The sequence below is a fragment of the Melitaea cinxia genome, chromosome 2 (assembly GCF_905220565.1).
Source record: "Melitaea cinxia chromosome 2, ilMelCinx1.1, whole genome shotgun sequence".
In the NCBI taxonomy this organism is placed as follows: domain Eukaryota; kingdom Metazoa; phylum Arthropoda; class Insecta; order Lepidoptera; family Nymphalidae; genus Melitaea; species Melitaea cinxia.
In genome coordinates, this window is record NC_059395.1 from 13,448,053 (window position 1) to 13,468,020 (window position 19,968).

General features: G+C 31.8%; 1 protein-coding gene across 1 annotated transcript in view; it reads left to right on the forward strand.

Moving 5' to 3' along the window:
* The window catches only part of LOC123660691 (gamma-aminobutyric acid type B receptor subunit 1), an 80,145-nt gene that overhangs the window by 54,806 nt on the left and 5,371 nt on the right, over positions 1-19,968 (forward strand). The window contains exons 9-13 of the mRNA XM_045595744.1: positions 1,276-1,426; positions 3,278-3,518; positions 6,746-6,953; positions 14,253-14,509; positions 19,707-19,844. Of these exons, the coding sequence (XP_045451700.1) occupies positions 1,276-1,426; positions 3,278-3,518; positions 6,746-6,953; positions 14,253-14,509; positions 19,707-19,844 (995 nt within the window). The remainder of the gene's footprint in view (positions 1-1,275; positions 1,427-3,277; positions 3,519-6,745; positions 6,954-14,252; positions 14,510-19,706; positions 19,845-19,968) is intronic.

A 19,968-nucleotide genomic window follows, 5' to 3' on the forward strand; every position in this document is an offset into this window, starting at 1 on the left:
TCACGAAATCTCTGGAACTATAACAGCTACAAACTTGAAATTTAGCAGGTAGGTTCCTTATAAGACGAAGACATTTGCTAAGAACGGGTTTTAGGAAATTCGACCCCTAAAGGGGTAAAATGGGGGTTGAAAGTTTGTATGAAAGTCCTATGTTTTTGAAGAAAGAGACTTGAAATTTAAAATGTTCGCTCTTTAGATGGTGAGAATGTGTCCAAATAATGTATCTTTAGAAAGCAACTCCCTTTTGGGTCAAAACGGGGGATGGTAGATTGATTCACTCATCACGAAATCTCCGGAACTATAACAGCTACAAACTTGAAATTTAGCAGGTAGGTTCCTTATAAGACGTAGACATTTGCTAAGAACGGGTTTTACGAAAATCAACCCCTAAGGGAATAAAACGGGGGTCGGAAGTTTGTATGAAAGTCTTATGTTTTTGAAGTAAGAGACTTGAAATTTAAAATATATGCTCTATAGATGGTGGGGAGGTGTTCAAATAATGCATCGTAATTTATATATGTATATAAAAGAGAAAGGTCACTAACTCACTCGTCACGAGAACTCAAAAACCGCTGGATGGTCTATCCATCCAGGTTGGACAAAGCTAAAATTTGGCAGGGAGGTAGATTATAGTTAGCAGACGTCCGCTAAGAACGGATTTTACGATATTCCACCGCTTAGGGGGTTTAATTGGGGTTGATAGTTTTTATTAAACATATACAGCCTGAAAACAAAACTAAAAATGTGGTGTATAGAGAGGTTTTATAAAAATAGCTATTAAATTATACTAAATTGTGCCTTTCAAAAAGTTACTCAGTTTTATAAGCATTTCAAGTGACTGAAATAAAAAAATAATGTGCGTTAAACATCTTAATAGTAATGCATATCTTCATAACCACGCGGACGTAGTCGCGGGCAACAGTTGGTGTATTATAAAACAAAGTCCCCAAAAATGTATGTGATCGATTCGCTCAAAATCTACTGAGCGGATTTTCATACGGTTTCACCATTGGAGAAAGAGCTCCACCATTGGCAATAGGAAGGTTTACGGAACGGCTAAGCCGATTTTGATGAGAGTTTCACTGGAAGTTTGCCGGGAAAACTTTGTGACACACTGATTTCCACGCGGGCGAAGCCGCGGGCACAGCTATTATTGATATAAATTTAACGTATTCGTTAACATTCATGTACATCTTTACGTAATATACTTTTAAATTTTATAGTTATAATTCGACTACAAACCATACCAGTATTAAGCTTATGTTCTGTTGCTAGGTGGTAAAGTACCACCCGACCGCACGGTGGTGGTGAACGAACTGCGAACTGTCTCCTTGTCATTGTTCGCCTGCATGACAGCACTGTGCATCGCTGGTATTCTGGCAGCCATCGGGTTAATTGTCTTCAATATCTTTCACAGACATAGACGGTAAGTCGATTCTTTCTAATTGCTAAAAAGAGAACTAAAAAAATCTTCTTAATTAAAGAAACTAGCTACAATAACGCGGGCGATCGCATGCTTATGAGCATGTGTGCCGGACACATGTCAAGTCGGACGCGGTCAACCGGTATAACTTTGCAAAGGCGAACAATTTGCAAAAAATATATTTTTAATTCCTTAAATGCACAATTCAAATGAAATTTAAATGTAATTTGAATTATTTCTTTAAGCTAGAATAAACAAAAGTAGTCAAGTAGCCTTTAATGTAATGTAAAAGCATTACCAGCGTATTTTTCTATTTTTTATTTGTACAGCATTGTTTCAAAGTTACCGCATCTCTTTACGGCTTTCATATTTACATAAGTGAAGTGAAAAATAACATGTGCTAAATTTAACGTAAAAAGTTCGGTATAATGCAGAATAACTTGAATAAATAGAGATTAAACTGTACTATGTAAATAATAAACATAAAGTTTCATTATTGAAAACTAGCTTATTCGATGAACTGATATCTCACTTAGCGTCGCTGTTCATTTGTTTTTACTAAATCAGCAAATCGAATTTACCGATTTAAATTTATTTTTATTATTTTGATTACCAAATACCAGTCCAAATTTTTGTAAACCTGTTTCATTTAAAAAATGGTTAAAAATATATAAAAAAGTGAAACAAAATTACAATTGTTATTTATTTTTTTAACTTCTCCCTCTTATTTCTCTTTCTAAAGTAACTTATATTAAAACGAACAAAAGGAAAAAATAAATATTCAAATAGATCAAGCTGTTTTGGAATTTTCGCGAGACTAACGAACGGTGATTCATTTTAATACATCTTGATGAAAAGAAAATCAACATTTAATAATTCCATTTCAATATAAGCACAAAAACAGGCCAAAGAAATTAGTAAAATACTTCTGAGACAATATATTTACTATGTACTTATTGCCAATCATTTTGATACAAGCCATTTGATATCTGCGAATGTAGTAATCCTACCGGGCTGTAATAAAGACATTACTATTTTACTAATATCGTTTTCTTGTATTGTTTTTGTATCAAATGTAACATTTTTCAACCACTTAAAAGTTTGTAATCATTCCAATAGCACAAACAAAACTAATAAATATAAAATCGAATATACTATCTCAGAAGTTCTAACAAATATTTTATACAGCTTTGTTGGTATACCAGCAAAGTTTGAGCACAAGTATCCAATTATGATCCACGTTTAAGTTTCTTTGCAAAACAAAGATAAAGAAAGTGCTATCTCTGAAAAACGTATTTGTGAACTTTATCTGTGAAGTTATCAATCGATATTTTCATTGTCAACAAAATTTTAAATTTTTTTTTTTTTTGAATTCCAAACACGTCTTAACTCAAGTCGTAAACTTAAAAAAAATTGTTTTTGTTCGAATTTTTCCACCAGAGAAAATTAAGAGTTAAAAAAGTAACTTTCCCGACAGATTAAAAAATAATAAAGTCGTTATTTTATAAAAAAGTAACGATTCTATGTGAAGCTATGAACGACTTTTTGGTTTCTAGTTGAAATAGGTGTTTTATAGAGCTGCCAAAAGCTGAAATATTAAAAAAGGAATTATGTATTAAATGATTTTATTTTTTATTATATTGAAAGAGAGTCTCTTGACGATACGTTGTGTTCGTGAACACAGTAACCACCTTTAGTTAATAGTGACCAGGTCGATCTACTCGTATACTCATGCAATATAAATAAATACATTTAAATCTGCTCATGAAATATAACGCTTGCAGTTTGTCTAGATCTCTGCCATACTAAGATATATTTACCGACAAGTTGTTAAAATAATACTTTTTATTGTAGAGTGATCCAATGGTCACATCCGGCGTGCAACACTGTTATGCTCTGTGGCTGTTGTGTCTGCTTCGGTGCTGCCATAGCTCTCGGAGTCGACGGGCGATGGGTTCAGCCTGAACATTTCCCAGGCCTGTGCGCTGCCAGAGCATGGCTTCTGGCGACCGGCTTCTCCATGGCATATGGGGCAATGTTTACAAAAGTATGGCGAGTACATCGACATACAACCAAACCAAAGCCAGATACTAAGGTAACTCATTTATTTATTTTTTAATTTATATTGTGTTACTTCGATATTGTGAATTGATTTAATATTTATCAATAACTTGGGGTTGTTCCTCAATCTTATCAATTACATCAAATATAAAAAAGAAATAAATAATATTTAGCTAATAAAGATATTTAAATGGAAATTTTTATGGAAATATCGATATTAATAAGTGGGCAAATTATTTATAAAAAAAATAATAATAAAAACAAACAAAATTATCAGTTCGGAGCTCAGTTTTCAATTTAAATAAAAAAATTGTTATCACGGAAATTATGACCGCATCTTGAAAAAATGCGAGCAGGATCTCATAGTTAAATTGCAATTCCGATACTCTCGGTGAAAAATAAATCGACTTTCCAGTCACTAGTGAAGGCAATAGAAAATTTTTATAGCGTTTAACTGCATTGCACTGCTTTCACAGTTATATCACCTGAATGAATTAAATTAAAAGACAAAATGTGTAAGTGTAACAATACTCTTATAATAAATAAACTTCATGTAATTTGTTTCTTCATTTTATATCGTCTTCGTTTGTACCCCAAATAGGATAGGATAGTTCGGACTTAAGAATTTGGAGTTCTTTTGGCTAAAAAAAAACAACTCATTATTGATTTATGTTAAAAAAACGAGTTTATATAAAATTTATAGAAGTCTTTAACAACAGCGGCAAACGAAAGACGATTTATACTTATACGATACGATATTACGATTTATACTTTTATTATATTTGACGATAATATAGGCCGAGTGAAACTGCGAGTTGTTTTTCTGTAGACCATTAATTTGATAATTAATTTTAAATTAAGGGCATCATCCCTTTATATGAAATATATGAAGTAAGCGAAAATGTTAAACGCTTATCGTCTGTTATTGGCACTTGTTTCAATCAATTTCCAATTTTACAATTAATTCTGTATAACATTTAATTAACATGTAATTTAATAACAAATTTTGCAATATATGCAAAATATTTGACATTAACTAACACAGTCAATAAAACAGATTCTCATACGAAAATAGTACAAATTACGTAGTAAATATCAGGCTTAAGAAATATGTTAGGACGTGAAGACTTCATTTTTTTTTTACAATCTGACCTATAAGTGGTGACAAACACCAAGTGCCTCAGTATTTGTATGTTAAATATGTAGTCTTTTCCCTAAACAGCAAATTGACTAATAAAAATCTCTAAACCTTCTAAATGACAAATACAGCTTTTATCAACCATACAGTTTCTAAAAAACAATGAAAGCTATAATCAGTTGCATAAATTTTCTGTTGTTACCTACGTTCGTCACATTTCTTTAGTTAATCCTCGGTAACTTTACGTAAATAACAGACACATAAATTACATCACAATTGAGTAAAAAAACAAATCTCAAATCACAAATTGTTTTCATATGATTAATGACCTTATTTTAATACACCACAAGGACAAAAAATAAACAAAAGTAACTCACCGGAAAAAATACACTCCTTTATCAGCTCGCAAAAGAAAGACAAATCGTCGCTTGTTTTCCGTTAAATCTATGAAATGGAAGGACTTGAAACGTTTACAAGGCCCTGTTTCCTGTTACATTGTTTTATTTTGTTCAAGCCACGTTAAATTCTTATCTATTTACTCAGCATAATGTATATATGTGCCGCTTTAAGTGGAACAAATTGTTTAAAGCTTACATTTATATAATGTGTTCGTGCTACGTCGTCTTAAAAAGCCTATTCAAAAAAGTTGACATTCAGTTTTCGAAATTCTCGCTCAAGGTGAATTAAATTTCGTAGCAATTAACATTGTTCAGGTACATTGAAATAAACTCAACGTAGGTTAACCTGCGGTTTTCATATCAAACCAACCCCATAAATCTAGAAGTGAATATCCGTTTCACATAATTTAACAGATAGATACATTTACCGCATAGTAACTGAAATGGGAAAAGTCACACTTTTCATTACAAACAACAGATAATGTCAGACTATAAAGTTTTATAGTCATTACGTTTAACTCATCCGAACCGTGTTCCTTTAGTCACTCATTAAAATCACTGGATCGGAAAGGCTATTCTTCTCGAGGCTAATAAACAACGCTCAATGTTAAAGACGGAGCGGTATTACCTTTGAAATGTAAAGTTAGTGGCTCGGCGGGATTTACATACAAATAATAAAAAATACTAACGAGAATTCTGTGTCGCTAATTCTTTATGGCTTCAATTTTATACACGGATTTTGTAACAAGCTTTGTTGTATGAAAAGATACATTTTCTCGTTTATCCCATGAGAATCCTTTTACTTACCGTATATAAGTCTTTTATTTCTTGTATTACAGGCACAATGAGTTTTGAATAAACATTTATATTGTGTGGCTATAGGGATTATGTACAAAAACCCGTGTATATCCATAACTCTAAAAGCGCTTTCAACTTTGTTACTGAGCTGACATAAGCTGATACACCTTTATGTCCTCTACTTTTTAAAGGCCTATTCTTCCATATACTAGAAATATTAAGCTTAATCCGCTACACCATTGTACTGAGATAGGTAGATTATTTTCCTATCAAGCGTAGCGATCATTGTAAAGTGTATATGATGACAAACCCTTTCATCATCATATCATTCAGTATACATCATTCAATATCAAAAATTCTCAATCCTAATAAGTAAGACTTACTTTGAGATTACATGATGCTTATGGGTAGTATTTCGTTCCATCAGTAATAAAGCTTTTGAAATCGACTAATTGAAGTCCATCCATTAACAAAGAAATGCTTTTTATAATGATCAACGCAATGCTATTTTAATTTTAATTATTGTAGATCTTTTTCTCGAGTCAGAAAAAAGTATGGAATATAACACATTTATGCACTAAATCCGCCCTGCACATTTAAATAAATTTAAAAATATTTTATCGAAACCAGTCCAGAAACCATGGTAAAATTCCATTACAAACACACACAGAAAATTTATAATTTTTAGATTATTAAACACCACGCTAAAAATTTACTTATATAGCTTAAAAGATTTACCTATTTGGATCATCAATTAAGTAACAAGTGAATAACTTGATCTAATTGATTTTGATTTTTAAAGTTTTTAAACATAATAAATATTGAGCACTGAGAGACCTGGGTATTATTAATTTTCATCGATACATTTCATTAATACGTACTGTGAGAATAATAAAATAAAGTATGTATAATAAATTGTTTGTCTAGAAACGCATGCACGGATGGAAGCTGTACACCATGGTAGGTGGTTTACTCGTTGTTGACGTCGCACTACTGACTGCCTGGCAGCTGCGTGACCCTCTACAGAGACGAGTAGAAATATTTCCTCTGGAAGCGCCGAGGCACCACGATGACGACGTCCACATCCGACCCGAACTGGAACATTGCGAAAGCGAGCATAACACTGTTTGGCTAGGTGAGTTAATTTATACTAATATTATAAGAAGGAAAGATTTGATTGTTTGTTTGTTTGCATTGAGTAGGCTCCGAAACTACTGAACCGATTAGAAAATTTCTTTCACTGTTGGGAAGCTATACTATCCGCGGGTGACATAAGCTATATTAACAATATATTTTTTTAAAATTTAGGAAAAAAATATTTTGAAATTTTTGTTAAATACCCGTGCAAAGCCGGGGCGGGATGCTAGTATTGGAATATGTTTATGGTAATTATATTGACTAGGCCACTTCACGATTTGCTTGACAATATATCCTCGAGCTACAAATTTCTCAAGTACAGAAAACAACATACGTTTCGAAGAGTCAGAAGATATAAACTTAAAAAAAAAAACATTTGACAAAGTTTGTGTTGTTTACAAGACGATAGCTAAAAAAATCTACTTCCCCTAAACAATAACATCGAGGTCATGACAATACGTGACTCGATAACTTTTTCAATCAAAGGAAAATTGTTGTGCACTCGTAACGGCTTTTATTCCAACCGCTTCACAATTTTTGTGATTGCAATACATATTGATGATATTGAGTACATTTCAAAATTAACCATTCGTAATAGAGATAATGGACGTCTTAACAGACGATCATATATTTACGTAAATTATATATATTTATACTAACTGTGCCCGCGACTTCGTCCGCATGGAAATTAACAAAAAAGTTATTGTTCAGTTCGCATATAAAATAAAAAAAATCTAAAATAAAAATAGCTTAAGTTACTCCTTATTATATCAGTTATCTACCAGTGAAAGTACCATCAAAATCGATCCAGCCGTTTGCGAGATTGTCGGTTGACAGAGATTAACAAACAGTCAGGCATACAAACCTTTTAAAAAATGTTTTTTTAATATTATAAACAGACACTCCAATTTTATTTTTTTGTATATTAAGTATATGAATTCTATTGAAAAATATTTAACTGCTTATCTCGGCTAAAAAGGTCGTTAAAGAGGTCTCATCAGAGTTAACTTAGAAAAGATTTACCTTTAAAAGGATGTAGGGTCCTTTTTAACCGACTTCAAAAAAAGAGGAGATTACTCAATTCGACCGTATATATATATATATATATATATATATTTATACATATATATGTTCGATGATAACTTTGTCGTTTATGAACCGATTTTGATAATTCTTTTTTTTTGGAAAGGAGATATCCCAAGGGTGGTACCATAATTAGGGAAAAAATTGAATAAATGGGTACTTAAGTCCGAGTTTTTTTAAAGGTCAGTCGCTGGTGTAAGTGATCACGGCACTGTAATGGACTTTAAAAACAAACTACAAGACTTGAACGTTCTCGAAACAAATGTTAAAATTAAAAACTCCTTTTAAAAGTTAGACAAAAAGATTTTAATTACGGCTATTACTGGATTAACTTGATTTATTAAAAGGAATTGTTATAAGCTTCTATTGATTTCCTAAAATTGAAGTCCTTATAACTATTAAAGTTGTCCGTAAATAAAATATATTACTAACTAGTTTTATTTTTACTAATTTAATTCTACTTTTTTTGTCACTAAGTTGAACAATTAACTAACAATATTAATCATTAATACTTTAATATATTACTAACAATAACAACTATACACGTGCACTAACACATAATTATTCTGATTTATTTTTATCGATACTCATGTAAGGACGCACTTGACACCGATTCCAAATCAACGATATCCTATCGTTGACGATACGTCAGTGTCGAAATAATCCTTTTAAAATCATTCACGCTTGCTCCCGGTAGCCGATATGCCGACACTCCGAATTTAATAACCGTCGTGAAACAAACATAAACTTTGACTAATAGTTTGGGTATTTTACTATCTCGATAGCGTATTAATTACTTCGGCACACTTTCCACATCAGATCAGGCTATACAGACTGTAGAATGTTTTTTGTGGTCTGAACTTTCATCCATATTTATGATTTATACCACCGACATAGGACTCGCGTCCTACTTCAGCGAATGAGCTACTTAACGGATGAAGTAATAATAGAATCTTCGACATCTCCACCGACTTTTTATTAAAGAATAATAGAATCATAAACAATGTTCACGTAGCAAAATATATAATCGAATTAATAAATTGTAAAGCAAAAATTAAAAAATGTAAATTCTTGACATGTATTAAAAATATATTTTTAATGAAAATAAAAACATGAAATGAGTAATACACTGACTTATACACTTATTGGTACAAGTAGTGTGACGTTTTCACACATATACAAACTTTTTATATATAACTTTTTATCTATACTAATATTATAAAGCTGAAGAGTTTCTTTGTTTGAATGCGCTAATCTCAGGAACGATAAGAAAAATTCTTTCAGCGTTAGATAGTCCATTTATCGAGGAAGGCTATTTGCCATTTTTTTTTCAAACCAACCCGTGTGAAACCGCCGTGCATAGCTAGTATTTTATAAAGCATTACTGCACTACTACAAGAATTAGGTATTGACGGTTGACCTTTATGCTACGAATGGTGTAGTAGAATAGTTGGGCAGATAAAAATTGTGCTGGCTTTCCAAATAATTCTCTTAATTATATATATATTACAGTAAAAACAGTTTAAACAACTCCTTTGTGTAATAATCCAACGATATCGTCAACTCAGAGCAATCCTCTGGGGCCTGCGCGAAAGAAAAGAACTTAAGTTGCCATACCATCTCTTTGGACACGTAAATTAAAGTGGATACCATTAATATTTAAATTATAATATAGTTTAAAATTCGTTGCTAAATATCATGAAACTTAAATACATATAATATAATTTACATAAACCTTTCTCTGTCGCACAAATCAAATTGAAAAAGTGAACTTTAGTACTTACTTATGAACGTTTTAAACTAAGAACGTCTTAAACATTTATAATTACTTATTTTATCAAGCAATAATTATCTAATATACAAAATTCTCGTGTCGCGATGTTTGTAGTTAAACTCCTCCGAAACTTTTTGACCTCACCATAGAGATGCTGCCGTCATTGAGAATGTGCTCAAAATGTTGAAAAATGTAGAGGTGTGAAGACATTATTGTATTGTAAGTATAAATTATGCGTAGATAAAAGTGTAAAGTAAGTAATATAAATAATAAAATTGAATGTAATAGTATAGGAATAGGATAATGCAATTGTAATGATAAGGCTTTATATATTTACTTAATAAGATAGGATTAGTCATATAATATATTAATAAAAAAAAATTAAAAAAAAAAATTAAATTTAAATGGACAAAACGATTCCTAACCACAAAAAAAAAAGTACTTAACTACTAACAATAACATAGGTTAAGTGTACATTGTAAGTAGCAAATAAGTGTACATATATTGTAGTTAGAAAATAAGTGTACATATATTTTAGTTAGCAAATAAGTGTAAATATAATAAAAATAATTAGTATATAAGAATATAAAATAAGCAATATGTAGAATAGTCTTGGTCAGTGGACTCGCGTCGACTTTTAGAAATTTGAAATTTTAAGACTAGTTATTAAGGCTTCTAGATTCTAGGTTGCGGTGAAGTACCGATGCATGTTAAAAAAAAAAAAAATAATAACAATATATGGAATAACAAAAGCACGGGCATAATAAGCCTGTGGATATATCACATAACTAAAAAAAAAAAAAAAAAAAAAAAAAAAACTTTTTGACCGATTCTCATGAAATTTTGTGCGCATATCGGGTAGGTCTGAGAATCGAACAACATCTATTTTTCATACCCCTAAGTTATAAGGGGGACAGGGGGGGTTAAGAGGTTTGATAAAATATTATGAAATTTTGTGTGCATATCGGGTAGGTCTGAGAATCGGCCAACATCTATTTTTCATTCTTCTAAGTTATAAGAGGGGGGGGGGGGATTAAGGGGGTTAATAACATATATGGCAAAACAACGTTTGCGGGGTCAGCTAGTATAATTATATATTCAGCACATGGACAACCAACTGGCTAATTAATAAAAGGCTTGGTAAATATGTATAACAACCTTGTGGTAATGACACGAAGCGGCATTTGAAATAACTTCTAAGGTGCAAGGCCACCGTAAATTTTTACTTTGTAAATATATGAGGGTGTAACATAGACCTTTATAAACACCGAACACAACAATTTAAGGAGATCGCATGTTTTCATTAAGTGTTCAATTTGTCGTTCGCTTCAACTTTTTTTTATTGTTTAAAATTAAAAGTCTTCTCAGCTATGCTACGCTACGCTTAAGCCTGTAATATCCCACTGCCTAGACCTGTTTTCCCATTTAAGAAAAGGATCAAAGCTTGCATTATAAAATCCGTTGAACTATTAAATAATTACGATAATGACAGCGGTAAAATTAAATAAAACCAATTAAACTTTGAAATCAATATGCTAACATAACTTCATTCCGTTATCATTATGAGATAAACATAATTCGCTAACTCGTAAACAATAGGGAACACTTATAAATCCCCGTCAAAATCCACCGCGTCTCATTTGCGTCGCTAACTTTGGTACAAAATTTCAACTTAAATTATTAATCACATCTGCCTCATCATTACGCTGTTTTACATTTATATTTTGCAGGAACATTTTTACATTCCATATAACAGTTTTAATTTAAATGAACCTAATAACAATGGAAAAAGTATCCAACAGAAAGAGAATTTCCTTTTAAATGAATCTACTTTCATATGAATTCAAGTTAAAATAAAAATGCTGTTTTGTGTGTTATATATATATATATATATATATATATATATATATATATATATATATATATATATATATATATATATATAATATCTACAGCTTAAAGATTTTTTTTACAGTAACTGTAACTCTCGACTTTCTTACCGTATCTTTCCAATATATTTATTCTAATTTCCGACATTAAAATTGTATCTTAAAACGCACTACAACGAATTATAACTTAATTTGAATTAACTGCGCCTTTGGTGGTTTGATTGCTATTGCCTTTTCGCCATTATCCAGTATTACTGGATGTCAAACATGCCAAGCGTTTTATCGAGTGCTCTCGATTGACAACTGTACTTGATTACAGTTTCAACAAACACCGACATACCGCATTGGTTTGTAGGGTAACATCGACATATCTTACTCCATTATGGTAAAAGTTACATCTCCATTAGCTATTAAACGATGATAATAATTTTCTGTGCCAAATCATATTATTAACATGAAAGTTTAGTAAATTTTTTGTAACATTCGTATCCACGCCGCTGTGTTTTTAATCTTTAATTTGTTATTTAAATTTGAGTTCAGCATAATAAGATAACCTGTTTTTGAAGAAATTTTAAAACTTGTATTTATCAATATATAATAAACCAACGGGACGAATGCCTCTTCTGTTACTTAGAAACAAAGCTTGCAATCTCTGCCGTATCATTTAATTTGCTTATTGCTTTTAGGCCATTTATTTAAAAAATGAGGTAACTATCATCATCATCATCATTTCATGCTGGACATACGCCTCCACAATTTCGCGCCAAAAATGGCGCGAACTCATGTGTGTTGCCCATAATCACCACGCTAGGCAGGTGGGTTGGTGACCGCAGGGCTGGTTTTGTCGCACCTAAGACGCTGCTGCCCGTCTTCGGCCGGTGTATTTCAAATCCAGTAGTTGGATGGTTATCCCGCCATCGGTCGGCTTTTTAAGTTCCTAGGTGGTAGTGGAACTGTGTTATCCCTTAGTCGCCTCTTACGACACCCACGGGAAGAGAGGGGGTGGCTATATTCTTTGATGCCGTATCTACACGGCACCCGTAGCGCCTCAATACCTTAAAGAACGGTTTACGCTTAGGGTTAAGGACATTTGCTAAGGACTTTGTACATCTTTTCCTGGTATATGTTTTATTTTATATTTATAAAAGATTAATAAAATAAATTTGAAATGTCATAACAATCACAAAATTCTTAGTAAAATCTTAGAGAAATATTTATTCGAATAAATTTTTCGACAATAACAGAAATATTTTTTCTTTTATCATCGTGTTTTCCTAGTAATTTTGATAAAGATCTCTAATAATACTTGACAAGGGGTTGGCTGAATATTCCCCCCTTCCGATATCTGCGTCCGAAAGGGGGAAAAAGGGTTCTAAAACGTGTTAAGAATTATTATGAAAATGTTTTCATTATATTAAAGTAGCATAATATTTACTTCTTTGGCAAATAACATTTTAGAATATTTTCGAACTAAGACAATAATGTTTAGTTAGAATATTAACAGAATAAACGTAGTATTACTACAACGCCTAAAAACATTTAAAAAAAAAACTTTGAAACGTTAACGCTATTCAAAAATATTTGGGGAATCTCAAACGCACGCCTCTGCGCACTCCTTTTGAACTATTGTTTGCAACTTATACTTAGCAGCGCTCTATAGTAGCTTATTTAGGAACTAATGATACGAGTAGACCATACTCGATAATAAGTTCGATTAGTTGATTTGGTTCTTGAACATAATAACATATGGCTCTGATTCTATATTATTGTGATAAAAATGTAAAAATATTAATTGTAAAAAATTGAAGAATTTTTCAGCCTTCATATTTAATAGACTACTTAATTAATAGCTTCGTAACATAACAATTTAAAACAGCTTATTTCGTCAAGTGGTTCTCCCGCTATGTTGCTATCACTCTTACATCCATCCAAAACTTTGACGTTTTTAACCGACTTTAAAATTTATATATATATATATATATATATATATATATATATATATATATATATATATATATATATATATATATATATATATATATATATATATATATATATAATGTATATTCGGGGATAACTTCGTCGTTTATGAACCAATTTTGATAATTCTTTTTTGTTGGAAAGGACTCCAAGTCTACACTTGGGTACTACTACCATGATAAGAAAACCAGGATCTGATGATAGAATCCCAGAGAAATCAAGGGAAACCCTCGCAAATCGTAGTGTCGACTAGTGCGTTTGTTAATTTTTTCGTCTACTTACGTTGTCTGTGTATTACTTGTCGAAGAAATTGAAGTCGGTTTTTTCCGTTTGCGAGCAAACACAATTATTACTATAATAATAGTCTTAAGTCTTCAAATGATATTTAATTTATTATTTGATATGTATTCTGTATAAAAAAATGTGTATTTTATAGCATATTATAAAAATATAGAGGTTTAATAGTAAGCGCTTCCCTTATTTCCAATAATAGCATTATCCAGTAATAGCTGTAAATATGTTATTAATAATTTATGTAAATCTAATGTAATAATCGAAATTTTTGTTTCAGGAGTTATGTATGGCTACAAAGGACTGGTGTTAGTTTTTGGACTATTCCTTGCATATGAAACTCGCTCAGTTAAAGTGCGGCAAATTAACGATTCTCGATATGTCGGCATGAGTATCTACAACGTTGTGGTACTGTGCCTCATAACAGCGCCTGTGACACTGGTGATAGCGAGCCAGCAAGATGCAGCCTTCGCGTTTGTTTCGCTTGCCATCGTATTCTGCTGTTTTCTAAGCATGGCGCTTATATTTATACCCAAGGTAAGCAAGCTAATTATTATTGTTATCCCAATAGTCCTATGGTTTTAAATAAAATAAGTAAATTTTTGAGCAATTCTATTTGTTACTCTATGATACAAAAATCCCACTGTGTAATTAATATTTTGAAAGTGTAGATTTTCTCGCTATAACCGCTGAATATTTTTGATATATTAAAGAACCAAAATAATAAAATTTAGGTTAACAAATAAATACCCATATGAACATAATTTCATACTTATCTTACACAATTATATACTATATCTTGGTAAAGTGACTTAAAAAAAAATGAAATGCATAATAAAAAACCATGCGAGAAGAAACCATGGTTCTTAGGTATACTAAAGTTATTAGAACTTCGTTATCCAATAGCTAGTACATATTTATTATTTAATTTCTTTTTTCTGTAATAAAAATTATCATAGTTATTTCTTTGTACCATTAAATACCTGCTGGTTTTTTATCATCAATATGGGACCAGATATGTTTATTATTAGCCTGAGTAAGCAGTTATAGGATTTATATAAAAACTGTCTAAACAAATGTTCAATTTGGCAGAAAATGTTATTATGGCGTCACAAAGAAACACTTCTGTTTTATTTATCTGAATAAAAAGACTTCAAAATCTTAACGAACTCTTATTCACGGTCCCGTTTCTTATGCAATCAAGTAAAGCATCAAAATATAAAATACAGTAATAGTCTTTCAAAAGAGAAGTACATCCTTATACATTTGACAATCAAGTTTAATATTACAAATAACTTATTTGAGGAGCCTAGCCCTAAACCATATATATAAGAATACATACATAGAATAATATATATATACATGTCAATTGAAGTGGATTGTTTGTTAGTATCACCAATTGCTAACTTAGGAGTGGATATTATATGACCTAAGTTGTAAATTTTAGAACTGCTGTAATTTTAGAAAGAAAATACTTAAATTCTAGATTGTTCGTCTTTAAACTACATTTTGCATACGTTTCATCATCATCATTACAGCCTATACAGTCCACTGCTGGACATAGGCCTCCAAAAGTTTACGCCAAAAACAACGTGAACTCATGTGTTTTGCCCATAGTCACCACGCTGGGCAGGCGGGTTGGTGACCGCAGTACTTACTGGCTTTGTCGCACCGAAGACGCTGCTGCCCGTCTTTGGCCTGTGTATTTCAAAGCCAGCAGTTGGATGGTTATCCCGCCATCGGTCGGCTTCTTAGGTTCCAAGGTGGTTGTAGAACCTTGTTATCCCTTAGTCGCCTCTTACGACACCCACGGGAAGAGAGGGGGTGGCTAAATTCTTTAGTGCCGTAGCCACACAGCACGTTTACTTTTATAATAATAATAATAAGTTTAAGCTTCGTTCTTTTCATTCTTAAACCCAAGTACCATTTTCGTAAAAGCGTGGTATTATGTATGCTTTGTCAGGAATTTACAATATATGTATTCAAAATTCTAGGTGTATTTTATCAAAATATATGTTCTCACGAAAATAGTTACTGGTGATCATCTAATCAGAAAGCGCAATGTAAACTGTAATATCGACTACAAGTTGCACATTGCCGAGACAAATATTTTTAAGTACAACAAGTATACTTGCCGAGACAAATATTTTTAAGTACAACAAGTATACTCGTACTTAAAAATATTTACCTTTAACATTCCTAATTTTTTTACTTACATTTTTGTAATCAACGATTCGAATTACATCATCATTTCACGGATAAACGAGATTGTGGTTAGTGAAGTAATCGTTGATCCGATCCTTACCATGTGGTAAAGATCTACTGAGGATATGGTAGGTGGAAGTACTCGTATATTATCTTGTGACTTAAGAGTGTATGCTACCTCAAATTGCTTATTTTTCACTCAGCGGGATGTCCATATCTTCCAAACTACTGAATATTTAAGTTTGAAATTTATGTATGGTAAAGTTCAGGCCATAAACTATCTTTCATATGTTTCGAAAACACGATTCCATAAAATTTTCTCGATACAAAAAAAAATCGCAAAGTTACCTCTATTTTTGTATTAAAACTATATAAATATCTCAGTAAATATAGAAGTTATGGACTTGAGATTAAGCATGGTAATTGAAATAAGTATGAAGAACATTTTACATGTTGCGTTTTTAAAAAAATAACTATGTTTGTGGGGAGAAAATACATATAATTCGCGCGATGAACAACCATGCGCTCTCAATTCTCATGTGTATTTAGTACGGGTGAAATCTGAATTCGAGCTGAGATAGTGTAGCCCTTTAAGATACGAGTTCAAAAACAAGTCATTTTAGTTTAATACCTCAACGTATCACTCTCACACACATATTTCTGAAAAGCTTATTTTGAGATATAATTATTACAATTTTTATTAAATTAAATATATTCACTTGATTTCTGTCACAAAGAGTTGAGGAATTGCAATATTCAACCGACTTCAAAAAAAGTAGGAGGTTACTCAATTCGACCGTATATATATATATATTTTATTGTATGTTCGGGGATAACTCGGTCGTTTATGAACTGATTTTGATCATTCTTTTTTTGTTCGAAAGGAGATGTCCCTAGTTTGGTGCCATGATAAGGAAACTAGGATCTGATTAAGGGATCCCAGAGAAATCGAGGGAAACTTTCGAAAATCTTCATAATTTTTACTGGGTGTACCGATTTTAATGATTTTTAATTTAATCGAAAGCCGATGTTTATCATGTGGTCTTATTTCATCGAGATCTGATTACAACTTGTTGATTAATCTTTGATAATGCGTATTTACTTGACTATTTTTTCATCTACCTACGTTGTATTACTTGCCGATAGAATGGAAGTCGGTTTTTTTTCGTATGCCTGCAAACATAATTATTAGAAAAACGCCTTAGTATCTTGTACTTCCTATTTATCTTTCATCACTATATTTCTTTATACAATGAAGGTAACATTTCACACACACTTTTATGCGACATAGGAACATTTCCGGAAAACAATAGTTAAGCCCTATCTGATCCTTGTAATCGTCACATTAATTCAACGCTCTTTCTATTGTTATTTTACAATGTCGGTTTTGTTAATGACATAAAAGGAACTAGGGTTCTTTTGTTCTAGCCGTGACCTGTCGATAAAAAAATAGTATATTTTTAGCACACAAATTTAGAAAGGTCGAAAAGGGATAAATGGGGTCTTCATCAAAATCAAATTTAAAACCCATTTTGTCATATTAGGGGTATCTAAAAATCATTAAAGTTACGATCTCATCGATGGCTGTAATAAATCGGAGGATGTTTGAACGATTGTTCGAACAATTTAATTGGCACTTACCGCCAAATTTGCTGCAACGATCTCAATCATCATTTCCTGCATTTATACCGGCTTTTACGTGTCAATTATAACCTTAGAAATAAATTGCTAATAGTTCAAGAATTTTGACGTTCTTTTCTAGTAATTTAACTACCTATAAAAGGAGCAGCAGTATTTACCCGTTACTAGAAAAAAGCCTCGTTTCGCACTAATAGAACATTTAAACCTTAACCTAGTAAGATTCCGCTTATAATTTATGTATATCTCAGAATTCGTATATAATTTTTGTAAATTTAACAAATCGTCCTTTAAAACAAATTCAGCATTTTAAATCATAGGCTGGCTTTAAGGGAGCGATAAGTATGTAAATTAATTGTTAAAATCTACTTTCAACCTACTATGTTATCATTTAAAGTTTCACTACTCATGTATATATTTACGTGTATGTAAATTCTACGTTATGTTTGTTAAACTAAAATTAACTAACTTTTTAAGAATTGGCAAGAACTCCGTAGTGACTCTTTAAATTCGTAAAAGTTCAGGTTTTTGTTTTTATTTAAAAAAAAACTTACATTTACGCTCTCTACTCTTTAAATCCTTGATGAATAGATGTTTACAGTAACATAAATATCAAAAACCAGAACAAATCAGTGATTGTCATTTATGAAAATATTTTCGTTCTCGTAAATTGAATGTTACACACCCTACAATTTAATTTACTGAAACATTTCGCTTCAACCTATAATATTCCACTGCTGGACAGAGGCCTCTTTTTGTAGGAGAAGCATCAGAGCTTAATTTAATCCACCACGCTGCTCCAATACAAGTTGGCGGATATATTCCCTACTATGAGTAACGATCGCTTTCAGGTGTATAACAACCGGGATCGACGGCTTAACGTGCTCTCCGAGGCACGGTGGGGAGACCCACAAGGACTGCACAAACACTCAGACCACTGCAGACATCTGTATGGCCAATACAAATGTTTGTCATGTGCGGGGATCGAACCCGCAAGCGCCAGCGCAACGGCCACAAACCGGTGCTGTGACCTTTACGCTAAAGCGTTGTCAACTTTTCATTATATATTATATTAATTGCGTATATCATCTACTACAACGTGGGATAATTTCTCTCAAGCAGCGACCACCTGTAATAAATTTCATATTTCATTAAAATACACGTGCTGAGAAATATTAATAAATATATTAAAGAACAATACATCAAAATTGCTTCCCAAAGCTCAGATTTTCTAGTTTACATAATACATGTGGCTTAACCAAAAGGCTTGTGAGCTTAAATTTTATACACCACCTCTTAATTTTTAATTAATAAATGTGTTTAAATCTCGTGCTCATCAGAAAAGAGACGAAAGCTTCATGAAAATATATGTTTCTTTTAAAGTTCTAAAACATTTCAACCTTTTTTTGTTTAATGTCAACCCATGTCATCTTCCTGATAAACATATTCTTAGTGAAACAATTTAGTGTATGAAACTCCAACTTCTTCATCAGAAAAAAAGTGTGTATCGACAGATCGACTGTCTAAAGAGGCTCAAAAAAGACTTACTAGTCTAAGAAAAAAATTAATACAGATGGTGATAATGCAGATGGCGTTACGAGAAACGTAACGAGGTCATTCGTTCAGTAGATTTTACTCCTATTTTTTTTATACCAATACTTATTAAGATAACCGATTCTTAAGGAAAATAAACAGATAAAGAAATAAAAAAAAAAGACAAATAAGTTATTTTTATTTTTTAATAAATTATACTCTGCATTTTTTTTACTTAGCTACTAACATCATTATAATATGTTTAATAATAATAGTAACTTTAAAGTTAATTTGAACGAAGATATGAGCTATGAAAGATAAAAATATAAAACATTGTACTCATGTGACATTTGTACAGGTGATAGAGGTGATACGTCACCCGACGGAACGCGCGGAGAGTGGCCGGGGGTCGGGTTCGGGCTCCGCACCCGCTGATGAGGAACGGTACCGAGAGCTCGTGAAAGAAAATGAGGAATTGCAGAAACTTATTGCTCAGGTATTTTTTGAAGTATCCTTAGCGTATTTGCACTAGCACCCGTGTCTTAATGTATACTGAGGGTTATGATAATTATATGAATGAAAAAGTAAATGTTTTTTTATATATAAAACTAGGTCGGCAA